The 12,474-nt window shown below is 40.3% G+C and overlaps 1 protein-coding gene across 1 annotated transcript in view; it reads right to left on the bottom strand.

The window, feature by feature from the left end:
• ASB15 (ankyrin repeat and SOCS box containing 15) overlaps window positions 1–12,474 on the bottom strand; it is a 45,249-nt gene that overhangs the window by 19,616 nt on the left and 13,159 nt on the right. Inside the window, exons 4-7 of the mRNA XM_043495846.1 lie at window positions 8,342–8,394; window positions 8,126–8,257; window positions 7,523–7,681; window positions 2,029–2,274 (exon numbers count right to left, since the gene is read on the bottom strand). Of these exons, the coding sequence (XP_043351781.1) occupies window positions 2,029–2,274; window positions 7,523–7,681; window positions 8,126–8,257; window positions 8,342–8,394 (590 nt within the window). The remainder of the gene's footprint in view (window positions 1–2,028; window positions 2,275–7,522; window positions 7,682–8,125; window positions 8,258–8,341; window positions 8,395–12,474) is intronic.

Below are 12,474 nucleotides of genomic sequence, written 5' to 3'. Positions count from 1 at the left end.
TCTAGACACTCCTAATATGCTGGGTTTTTTAAAAAAAATAAGTGACATTGGAAATATACAAATATAAAAAAGATGGATTTTAGATTGAAATTACGGACAGTGAAGATTAGTTCCTTTTATTGCCAGCAGGAATATTCTATAGGGATTTCCTATTGGAAAAGAGATCAGCATGTATCATTGTATTACCACATTACGTTTCATGCTTTTAACCCAAAGTCCAAGGGTTTCACTGATTTACAGCTCAATATAAAGGGATAGCTGAGATGGAAATTGGGAAAAATTAGGTTATGTCTACACTTACACCACTACAGTGGTGCAACTACAGCATTATAGCGCTTCAGTATAGAGTAGACACTCACTACAGTGACGGGAGGGGTTCTCCCTTTCCTGTAGTTAATTCACCTCCTCGAGAGGCAGAGGTGAAAGAATTCTTCCATTGACCTAATATCATTTACACCATCTTAGATCAGTTTAATTACCTCACTCAGGATTTTTCATACCCCTGAGTAATGTCGCTGAATTGACCTAACTCAGTGGTGCTAAACCTTATTACCCAGAAGGGCCACTATAAACCTAAGCACAACCTTGTGTTGGCCAAGCAGATTCTACATGTTTTAATAAGATTTAATGTCATCTGTATTGATTTATATTTTAAGTTCAGTTTGTTCCATAGGTATTTAGATAGTTTGTTTCTATATTCAGTATTGTCTGTTTACATACGTGTAAACTAAAATGATGTCAACATGATGACAAAACGCTAATGAATTGGCCATTAGTATATTGTATTGAAGCAGGCATTGGGCCTTATTAAATACTCTAGTAGGCCATGTACGGCCCGAGGGCTGTAAGTTCGGGACCCCTGACATTTTTAGTGTAGACCTGTCCTTTAGTCTGTCTTGTGTATTAACTGGCCAGGTGACTGAACAGAAAACGTGACACATTTTTCAAACTATCCAAACAAAAATTGTGGAACTAATGACGCCTGTTCAATTTCATTGTATAAGCACACCTCTTTTATCACATCCCTGATCTTTCACTGGAAAGCTATCCATTTAGATTGTGAGTGCTTCAGGGTATGTTGTCTTCACACCTGTCTGTAAAACATTTCGCATACTATGGCACTAGAATACAAATTAACAATAGTGTTTAGCACTTTTATAGCACTTTTACCTATAGATCTTAAAGGAACATTGTCCCTGTTTAACAGATAGGAAACAAATACAGAGATCTTAAATGATGTGACAGAAAGGAGAGGGAGAGATTGTGGCTTCAGAAAGAGAGGGGAAGAAACACACTTGAAAGACTCACAGTTCACTGAGGCTAGAAATTAATGCTATCTACCCATTGAAATCCAGCATTCCTGACTTTCTATGGTGTCAAGCATTGTTTTCCACTCATGGAAAGTCATGGAATAGCTTTAAAATAATTTTCTGGTTATCACTGCCTCTTGGGGTACGTCTACACTGCAATAAGAAATCTGCAGCAATGAGCATCAGAGTCTGGGTCAACTGTCTTGGGCTTATGCTCCAGGGCTAAAAATAGCAGTGTAGACATTTGGGCTCTGAGACCCTCCCCTTTTGCTGGGTTTCAGAGCTGGGCTCCAGCCCAAGCCCGAACATTTACACTGCTATTTTTAGCTCTGTAGCGTAAGCCCAAGTAAGATGACCCAGGCTCTGAGACTCGCTGCCTTGGGATTTTTATTGCAGTGTGGACATGCCCTTCCCGTCTCCCTTGTGATCACACAATAAATAACCCCAGCAACGAGGTTATGTTTGGAACCAAGACAAAAAAAGAGAAAATCAAATGGAGCACTCCAAACAAGCTAAAATTAAAATAGATTTTTTTTAGACCAAAGTTGCTCTCTAGCTCACTGTGATCTTCAATATTTATTTATTTAAATACAGTGTAAGATCAGTGACACTTACCTTCCTTTTAATGTGATCAAATATATGTGACCTCTCATATGCCCTGGTAACCAGACAATATGTATGCAGTTGCTGAAGCACAAATCTTTACCTGCCTACATACCTTTATGAATAAGATGCTCCAGTACATCACAGTGTCCATATTCAGCAGCAACTCCTAATGGTGTTACCCCATAACCATCTTTCAGGTGCACATTTCCTCCATTCTTCAGAAGCAGAGAAACAATCTCTTTGCAGCCTTGTTTTGCAGCTTCATGCATTGCTGACCAGCGTTTTACACATGGCTGGTGGATACGACAGTTGTATTGAATCAGAATCAATACCATTTCGTAAGAGCCCTGTCTCACAGCTTGAAAATATGGAAACAGAAGAAAAAAAGACACCAAAAGAGATCTCGTTACATATGCTGAAAGATGAATTGTGAGGCTTACATTTTTTCCAGTGTTTGGAGAAAATAAAGCAGGTCATCCATGTGTGCCAAATTCAGACCTCTGTCCTAGGAGTCTATGGACCAAATACACTGGCAAGTAAAGGGTGGTATAAGTTACATGCTGGGTGTAAGCTGGTCAGGCAATCATTGTACTTGGATGCAAATGGTAAAATAGTGTAACCAGCACTGATTGACATTCAGCATGTATGCAGAATTTATGTTCTGAGGCTACAGAAGCAGGAGTATTGCAAGAAAAGCAACAAACAAAAGGGTAAAAGCAAAAACAGAAGGTTACTGCTTTATCTTACTCCATCCAGTTAGTTGCTGTTGCAGCCATACTACATTACTTTCCTCTTAGCAAGTAAGATACATTCTCAGGGCTTTGTTCTTCATGTGTGGTTCTCGCAAAGATTTCTATCAGTGGTCCACATATGCCAGGCTTGTAAGATTGGCCTTCCACTGAACACTATGTTGATATAAATTCGCTACTTAACATGAACACCCATTCTTCTTTCCAACTTGGATCCAGTGTATAACCTGCACCACCATTTGTCATGAATACAGCCCTTTACTTTTCATACTACAGCAAACTCTTCAATGTTCTCCCTGGGTTCCAGCTGTATCACACTTATTAAGTCAGCTTCTAATTCTGATGCCTAAACTGATGTTCACTGGTTGTCACTAGCCAAGATATCACTGACATATGTTACACTTAAAGGCCAAATTCTGCCCTTTTGAGGATCCAACTGTGAAATTTTCATGGATAACTATGCAGCTCAAGACTACAAGTTACCTATCGAGGGGATAGTTTTCTGTTCATGAACATTTTTCTACCCAGATCAACCCAGGTCTGATTTTAACATTTAACAGTAATATTTCTACCTTTTATTTTCATATGGTTCGATACTCTTTTGTGCCTTGTTTTGACTTGCACATTCTGTATGAGCTTGGTAGTATATCTTTAATCTATAATGGCACTTCCAATGATTTCAATGAGATTTTTTCTTTCAATGGATAGCATGATCTGAACCAGAATTTTTGGACAAATATTCAATATTCTGTGAAACTTCAAGGCCTCAGCAGTAATAATCAATCATAAATGTTTGAATAAATACACAAGCTTCCCCCTCAAAAAACATTCTTTTTGATTACTTAGTTTCAGCTGATCTCTGTTGTATGATAATGCTATTCATAGTTACTTTGACTTCAATGGAGTTTTATGTATCCAACTAAAGAGTCCTCTAATCTACAGCTCTCCTGTAGAGTTAATGCAGGAGTAATTAAGTTAAATTAAAAGCATTTCTCAATTGCAACTTATACTGAGTGGTATGCGCTTGATGATGCTCTCACTGATTTCAGTGTGACTAGGATTGAACTGTCAGGTGCAGAGCACCCTCCACTCCCAACTCAATTCCAAATGACAACAGCCTCATAGAGTAAGAAAACTACATGGACAAAAAACTCAACCTATCAGGAAATCATAAACAGAAATATCCAGGAAAGTAAATTTAGTGGGGAAGAAAAAAAAATCCTTTTCCTTCAATTCTAGTAGGAGTTTACTCTTCCTGGTATTCATCAGACAATAATGGCTAATAATCTTATCTTAACAGTTCTATGGATTTGCAATTACTGGAAAGAACTGGAGAAATACAAAGTAATAAATCTAAAGAAACTTTTACAGATCCTTTGTGGCTCAGGCCTTAAAATTTTAATACATTAATTGCTTCATTGGGTATTCTTTGTGGTTAAAATTGACAAAAGTTAGTACCCATCAAAGGTAATTTTTAATAAGTCTGATCATTGTATTTTGGTATGTCTGATGTGGGAATTGTATTAATTTTATAGATTGATTTTCTTCATAAGACCTTGAGTACTTTCATTTTCAACAAGAGCTGGAAGCTGGTGCACTTAAATTACTAATATAGGGTAAAGCTCATTTAAATATATCAGCAGAAAACTTTCCAAAAGAATAATCTTTGAATCTGCTTTGAACTGAGTTATTCTTTAGTAATTCAGTTGCATGCCATTTTCCACAAATTCTTTCTGAAAGTGAAAATACCCAATTACTCCTGACAAAGTCAGCCTGTAAAAATAATAAAATTCCATTATATATATATTCTCCAGTAGGCCACCCACAGTCATAAACAACTATTTGTAAAACATCCAAGATTTCATTAAAAGTTGTACAGCCTCTAGTTAAACCTTCACTTGGACTACTGACCATTACTTGTGCCTTGAGTGGTCACCTGAGGCCAGATTTTTAAAGATAATTAGGCACCTCTGATAGGGTATGCTTCCCCCCATATTAGTTCTGAAGGGGTCAATTTAGGCTACATGTGCCAATTAATTTATAAGGCTGCAAACTGGGGAATATTTAGGCTGAGAGACAAGCCCTAATTAAGGGAAGTTCACCTGTGCAGGATCAGGTGGAGTGTCTATAAAACCCAGGGAGCTGGTAGCAGAAAGAGGGCTGTGGGGGAGAGGGCTGTAGGCTCTCTTCCTGGGATAAGGGAGAAACACAGATTTAGACCCCCCAGGAAAGATTTAGCTAGAGGGGTGGAGAAGATGAGGTAGGAAGCCCTCTGAGTGACAGGACAATGTGGTTGTCTGGATCTTTGCTGCTGGAGAAAGGGCCCTGGACTGGAATCCAGAGTAGAGGGTGGACCTAGGTTCCCCTCCTAGCTACTGAGTGAGAGGCACAATTTGGGTAGTGAACTTGGAGGCTTTCTGAGGCCATTTGTTTGATTCACTGCGTGAGTGGCCCATCCAGGGCAGTGGATTTAAGCATTGCCTGGGATGGTGAGGAAGTTGTTGATATTCCTGGAAGGGGAAACACTATAGTGACCTGGCTGGAGGGCTGAGTCACAAAGAGGCAGATGCTATTTCTGCAGACCAAGAGAGACAAGGAGCTGAGGAACTGCAAGGACATTGGGCTGGAAGAGCTAATCCCCAGAGTGGCCACCAGGAGGCCTCACATGTGGTGAGGGGAGATCCCTGTAATAGCATTTTAACATCTAGATTGTCATATAGAATGACATCAATGGGAGATAGGCACCCAGGTGCTTTTGAAAATCCCATTAGGTGTCTATCTGCATCTCTAGGCACCTAAATACCTTTAAAAATCTTGCTCCTGGGGCCTGATCTAAAGCCAACTGAAGTCAATGGGAGTCTTTCCATTGACTTCAAAGGACTTTGGGTAACTAAACACGTACAGAAAATGAACCATCTGCTTCCACCTGCAGATGGTCCCTCTGCTTCAGGGATAAGGCACATTGGCAAGGCAGGGTAGGAAAACTTCAGCTGCCACTGCCTGTGCTGTGCCTATTTCCTAAATAAGGAAAGGAACTTGGTTTCCAGGAACATCAACCCTGCATCTTTCATATGCAATAAATTCCTATACAAAAACTTAAAAAGAAAAGTTCTACATAATCAAATGTAACAACAAAAATAAAATAGTTCTCCAGAAAAACAAAGCAGTAGAACTTCCAGGTGTAACTTTTTTTTAAATGTGGGACAACCTCTGTCTTCTGTTTAAACAACATACTAGTTGCAGAAAGCAAATCCATAGTTTGGTCAAGTCCTTGCAATCAATATAAGAATGTTCTACTAGGTGCATTAGAATTTGTGATGTCTTGCCCCAAATCTTCAAGGCAACTCAGGATGTACATTACAGAAATCATTTGATCAGAGTCTGATTGCATCTCAGATTCACTCTGGAGCTGTAAGCTAGCCAGCCCACCCGACTGAGTGTTTGTTGTGACTCGTAGGTGGGAGTTTGGTGCTAGAATTAGGCTAACAAAATGCTCTGATTTGCTGAAGCAGTAGCAGGAGAGAAAGAGAAAAGATGGAATATTGGAATACCATCTATTCAAAGTTTGGGGTCCATACCTAGTTTTCTCTCAGGAGAATAGATGAAAAACTATGAAGGTTACTTTTGTGATTCTTGTGAAACAAAGAACAGAAAATACTTTATGCAGGGAGGCAAATGTTGCCTCTCTGAGATGTAAATCTCTCATCTCTGTTATAGAAAGGTGCTTTTAAAATGTTCAGCACAAACTCAGTGTTAGTAAATTTAACCCCTCAGTTGCTCATACAGCACGAGTAGAAATTCCCCAAGATGCCTTGGCAGTCTCTTGGTGAAAAGTAAGAATATATTTCTTTCATTATTTTCACCTACCTTTTGTCTGATGTTTAGAACTCTAAGGACATAGGTTTCTTCTCACAGTAATTAATTTAACATGACCACTTCTGAAACATGCCCCTATAACATCATGCAGGGTCTCCTCCTGCACCCACTTCAGTCGATAGCAAAGCTCTCAGATTTCAAGAGTGAGGGATCAGACTCGTATGTCTACACTGCAGGATTAGTAGAATTTGAGTTAGCAGACTCTGGATTCGTTAACCTAAGACTTGAGTGCCTGTAGTCATTTGTAACCCCAGGTTAGGAATTGAACCCTGGGTCCCAATCTGGGGCTTCAGTTTCTACACTATATTATGCAGGGCTAAATCCTACCATCCATATCCCAGACTTCCGAGCACCCTCTCAAAATGTGGCCCCTGTAGCCTTTTGTTCATGCTCCAAGCATGGGAAAACTTGACTGTTCACCAAACTTGTCTGTCTAGAGGACAAAGAAAGTTGGCTTGTGGGATTGTGAAATACTTTTTGCAGACTCCCAGAGCATGCCCCCATTGGGGCAACATCTACATTGCAAAGCAACAGGGCCTGAACCTGAATCCCAGCTTGACTCAGGCTCAGACCCTCCACCCCTGTGGGGTCCTGGGACCCTGAGTCTGAGCCTTGCATTAGCACAATTTGTGTGTAGATGGAAAGGGCGTTAGACTTGAACTTGAGTTTGCATGCTGGACTTACACTGCAGTGTAGACATGCCCATAGGGACCAGAAAGTCAACAATTAACCTGAAAACTTACTCAGGCAAAATTAACATTATTTGGTGGCTGTATAATCCACTTTTATTTTCTTTGTAAAAACTGAACAGCAACTAAGCATTTTAGCCAATTGGGATAGTCAAGTGAAGTTTGCAGGAGCAGGCCCCAGATCCCCTTGTTATGGTTGGCTTTGGGGAATGCAAGAACTGGATAGAATAGTTTAGAACACTGAAAACTCTGCTATTCATGTTGGCTTAATTCATAGAAAGGAAGCAATTACCAATGAGAAGAGGAGTTTCTCCTTTATTGTTTGTGGTATTAGGCCAAACACCCTTTTCCAATAACGTTCTGACATTTTCCACAAAACCAGCTTTTGCTGCCAAAGTTAATGGTGTTTCTCCATCACATGTTTTGTATTCCCACATTGATTTATAAGATGCTAGAGTTCAGAAAGTAGAAAACAAAACACAAATTAAAATGACAGGCATCTAGGACATAACATAAATGCCATGTTGATAAATATCTGCATGAAAATGAATTTTCAACTATTTTCAACTTTGACTTGCTAGTTAATCCTGCCACAATGGTTGACTATTGTAGCCAGTGATTAGATCATGCAGCTCTTCTCTGAATAATTGTTTGTCATTCAAAATGGACCAACCTCTCTGCTGGTATACATAGGTAGAGCTTCACTGAAGACAACAGAGATGTGCCAATTTACACCAGCAGAGAATTTGGCCCATGTGACTGACCAAGCCATGCAACAATGGAGGGTTTTCTCATACATTTTTGCAGTTATTGATTCTATTCTTGTTTATTTATTGCTCCTTGTCTTGTATCTTTCCAATCTCATAGCCCTGTGGGGTGTCTTGAGCTCACTCACCATCCAGAATGATTTCAAGTATTTGCTGAATTGGCTGAGCTGCAGCCTCATGAAGTGGGAACCAACCTCTTTCATCAGCTTCATCCAAAGCATATTTATGTTTCACATAGTTCTGAAGATCAAATACTTGGCCTGAAACAAAAAATAGTGCATATCTGGAAAAAAAGGACAAGCTCAGTGCTTTGCACAGTGAATATTTTATTTCAATATTTGTACCTTCTCTTATGGCTGCTATAAGTTTCCTATTTTGATCACTGGGTGGTACAAATCTGTTGAAGGGATGACAAAAGATATAAAGTATATACTATATAGATACATGCCATTAAAGCACAACTTTTAGTGGTTTTAATCACCTGTTTCCACTGGCTTTCAACTTCACGTTTATATCACCTCAGTTACAAATCCTGATTCACTATGTGACCTGACAGAGTACTCAAGAATATTAGATACAGGATAAGAATTTGAACAGATTCTGGACCCCAGGCTTCAGGCCAAAGAAGACTCGGACCTGCCAATCGTAGAAGTGGGGGCAACTGGCTTCAGCAGTGTTACTGAGCCTGCTTAGTACATGTGAGCATGCTCAGTACAAGCCAAGAAGCAAATCTGGGGGTGGCACATGACCCCTACATGCCCCGCAACTCATTGCCTAGGCTCTGCCTCAGGCCAGAAATAGGTCTGTTTGGTTGTGTCTATGCTAGCCTTTTTTTCTGAAGTTTCCCTCTGCAGCTAACATAATACAGTTCCAATGTCTAGAGACAGTGGCCAACATTTTTAACAATGTCATTTAAACCTATTCAGAGCAGATCTGTGTGATACAGTAGTAAAAATGCCAATGGCTGCCAGGACCCTGAGATGATATGACAACAGCATAATAGTAGGAATCATAGATGGAAATGGACAGTGACGCTGTCTGACAGGCTTCAGTGAAGAAATAGGCTCTGATCTTGCAATAGGAAAGAGGAGCCACATGTCGCCCCTTACTTTCTCAAGGTTCCATTGATCCCATTATAGGATCAAAGTCATAAATTGAATTGGGTGATTAACACTTATCTGCCTTTGCCTTTATTTTCAAATACTGTACTGCATTTTACAAAAAATCCTTCAATTTATAGTGATCAGAAACGTATGGTGGGGTTTTTGTCATACAACTCCCATTAAAGCCAAGTTTGATTTCATCAATAGAGGTAACTAACAGGTAACATTTTCAAAAGCATCTTAGTGACTCAGAAAATGAAGACCAATTTTCAAAAGCGATGTACGTACTTAGAAACCAAAGTCTCACTGAAAGCCCATGGGACCTGTAGGCTCCTAAATCATTTAAGCACTCTTGAAAATTTTACTCAACATCTCTAACAGAATTGCTATCTACATGTCATCTGAGGGCAGTTGGCTCAAACAGAAAACAATCTATGCTAATATATATTAATGATTTTAAAAATACTAATCATGTCTTTAATGCAAAACTCAATTTTGTTTTTCACAATTTAAAAACAAATAAAACTGTACTACTAAAACTAAATATATATACTATATTCTAGACACTCCTAATATGCTGGGGGAGGAGGGGTTAAAAGAAAATAAGTGACAGTGGAGATATACAAGTATAAAAAAAGATGGATTTTAGATTGACATTACAGACAGTGAAGATTAGTTCCTTTTATTGCCAGCAGGAATGTTCTATTAGGGATTTCCTATTGGAAAAGAGATCAGCATGTACCATTGTATTACCACATTACGTTTCATGCTTTTAACCCAAAGTCCAAGGGTTTCACTGATTTACAGCTCAATATAAAGGGATAGCTGAGATGGAAATTGGGAAAAATTAGGTTATGTCTACACTTAAACCATTACAGTGGTGCAGCTACAGCATTATAGCGCTTCAGTGTAGAGTAGACACTCACTACAGTGAGGGGAGGGGTTCTCCCTTTGCAGCCAATAGTCCTTGCACTGAGCTCTTCCTTTTCTTCCTGTCAACACAGGCACGTATTTTGCATTGAGCTTCTTAGCTCTAGATTCCAAATGCACATTAAGGAGACAACCCTGAAATCAATGGGACTACTCACATCCATAAAGTTAATCATATGCATAAATCTGTGCTCCATCAAGACCTAAAGTTTCTTTTACAGAATATACATGTCAGTGTGGCTGCTACACCATTTTCTGCACACTGGCCAGAATTCTCCCCAGAAAGCCTTTTAAATGTGGTTATAACTACAGAATACTTATGGTATGTCTACATTGTAATGTAATCCCAGGGTTTGAACTCAGGCTCAAGCCTTAACCCCCTTCCATCTACACACACACCACATTAATCCTGGGCCCAGACCCAGAACCCCAGCAGAGTGGAAGGTCTGAGCCTCAGGCCTTGTCTACCAGGGTAAGTTGACCTAATTTGCGCTACTCCAGCGACATGAATAACATAGCTGGAGTCGACATAGTTTAGGTTGATTTACTGCAGTTTCTACACCGCGCTGCATCAACGGGAGATGCTCTCCCATCAATTTACTTTACTCCTCTCAATCCGGTGGAGTAGTGAAGTCAACTGGAGAGCACTCTGCAGTTGATTTAGCGGGTCTTCACTAGACCCACTAAACTGAACCTTGCTGCATTGATCACAGAAGCCTCAATCCCTTATAAGTGTAGATATGGCCTGAGTCACCCAGGGTTCAAGACCTATTGTTTTGCAGTGTAGATTCCTCACTACTGGACTTGTGCTCTGGGAGTCCGCCAAAAGTATTCCACAATCCCACGGCTGACTGCCTTTGTCCTCTGGACAGACAATTTTGGTGGACAGTACAGTTTTCCCATGCTTGCACCACAAAAAAAAGGCTAGAGCAGTCACATTTTGAGAGCGCATTAGGAAGTCTGGAATATGGGTGGTCAGACTTGGACCTGCATAATGCAATGTAGATACTGGAGCCCCAGGTTGGGACTCACGGTTCAACAATTCCTAGCCTGGGGCTACAAATGAGTGTAGATGCTCAAGCACTAGGTTAACAAACTCAGTGTCTGCTAACTCAAGTTCTACTAACCCTGGGCTTACATTGCAGTGTAGATATACTGTGACCCTACACCACATATTCTTCATAGAAATATTGTTATAATATGATTAGAGCATAACTATGTTTTGTGCAAAATAAGGAATGAGATCATTGGAAAGGTTATGATTTGCTGAATATGATTATCCTATTTGTATGCATGTATCATTTTTGTATCTAAAGTTAGGAATATTGACAATACATCTGTACTACAAAAGTATTTGCAACTGGGGAACGCCCACCAGACAGAATACACTCAGTCTGGCTGGCTAGCTGGGGACAAGTCAATTCACCATTAGGGAGAAATATAGGTCTTTGAAGATGCTAATCTCCTACCTTCCTGAGATGCTACAGATGGCCTTTGAATCATGGCTGCTTCGACACTGCAGGATTATGTGATCATGTTACCATCATACTGGACTCCATGATGGAATACCAGTATTTTTCCACTGCAGGGTGGGGTGGGGGGAATCACACTGGAAAACAAAGGATTCCCACCATATGTAAAACCTATTGAAGGCAAGGGACGGATGTAATCAGTGTTCGTTCTTCACTGAATCCCTGCCCAGGATGACTGCTGTGAATATCTAAGAAACAAAGACAGGGGCAGGGAGAAGGACTGAGCCCAGGCTGGGAAGGTGTCTGGCCTGTGAAAGAAATACCTGGAGTTTTAAGCTGCAAGCAAGAGCAGCTTGCCCGCAAGAACCTCTGCAATCTACCTAAAACAACATTTAGGGTGAGAAACTACTACTTGTAACCAATTTTTTTAGTATCTTAAGCTTATATTGCATTTTTGTTTTATTTGCTGGGTAATCTGCTTGATCTGTTTGCTATTCCCTATAATCACTTAAAATCTATCCTTTGTAGTCAACAAACTTGTTTTTGTTGTCTCTAAAACCAGTTTGCAGAATTCATAACTGGGGGGGAGGGGGAAAGCTGTGCATATCTTCTTCCACATTGAGGGAGGGGACGGATTTCATGAGCTTATGCTGTATTATCCTCTATGCAGCATAAGACAATACAATTTTGGAATTACACTTCAGCAGGGATGTGCACTTGAGTACTGGGCAATTCCCTAGCTGACGCCTACCCATACAGTGCTTATTTCAGTGTCTGTGTCTTTCTGCAGCTGGGTGTGTCCCTACCTCTGAGTGTGCTGCTTGAGGGCCTGACTCAGCAGCACAGTGTAAGGGAGCCCAGGATGGAACAGGAGGGCTTAGTGGTACCCCAGTACATCAGGTGGCATCCCGTAGGGTGTGGGCAACCCGTCACACATACCCAGAGAGTACATCATCCATTTTCTTCAAAGAG

Source organism: Dermochelys coriacea, chromosome 1, assembly GCF_009764565.3.
Source record: "Dermochelys coriacea isolate rDerCor1 chromosome 1, rDerCor1.pri.v4, whole genome shotgun sequence".
NCBI classification, from domain to species: domain Eukaryota; kingdom Metazoa; phylum Chordata; order Testudines; family Dermochelyidae; genus Dermochelys; species Dermochelys coriacea.
This window is presented reverse-complemented; position numbering and strand designations above follow the sequence as displayed.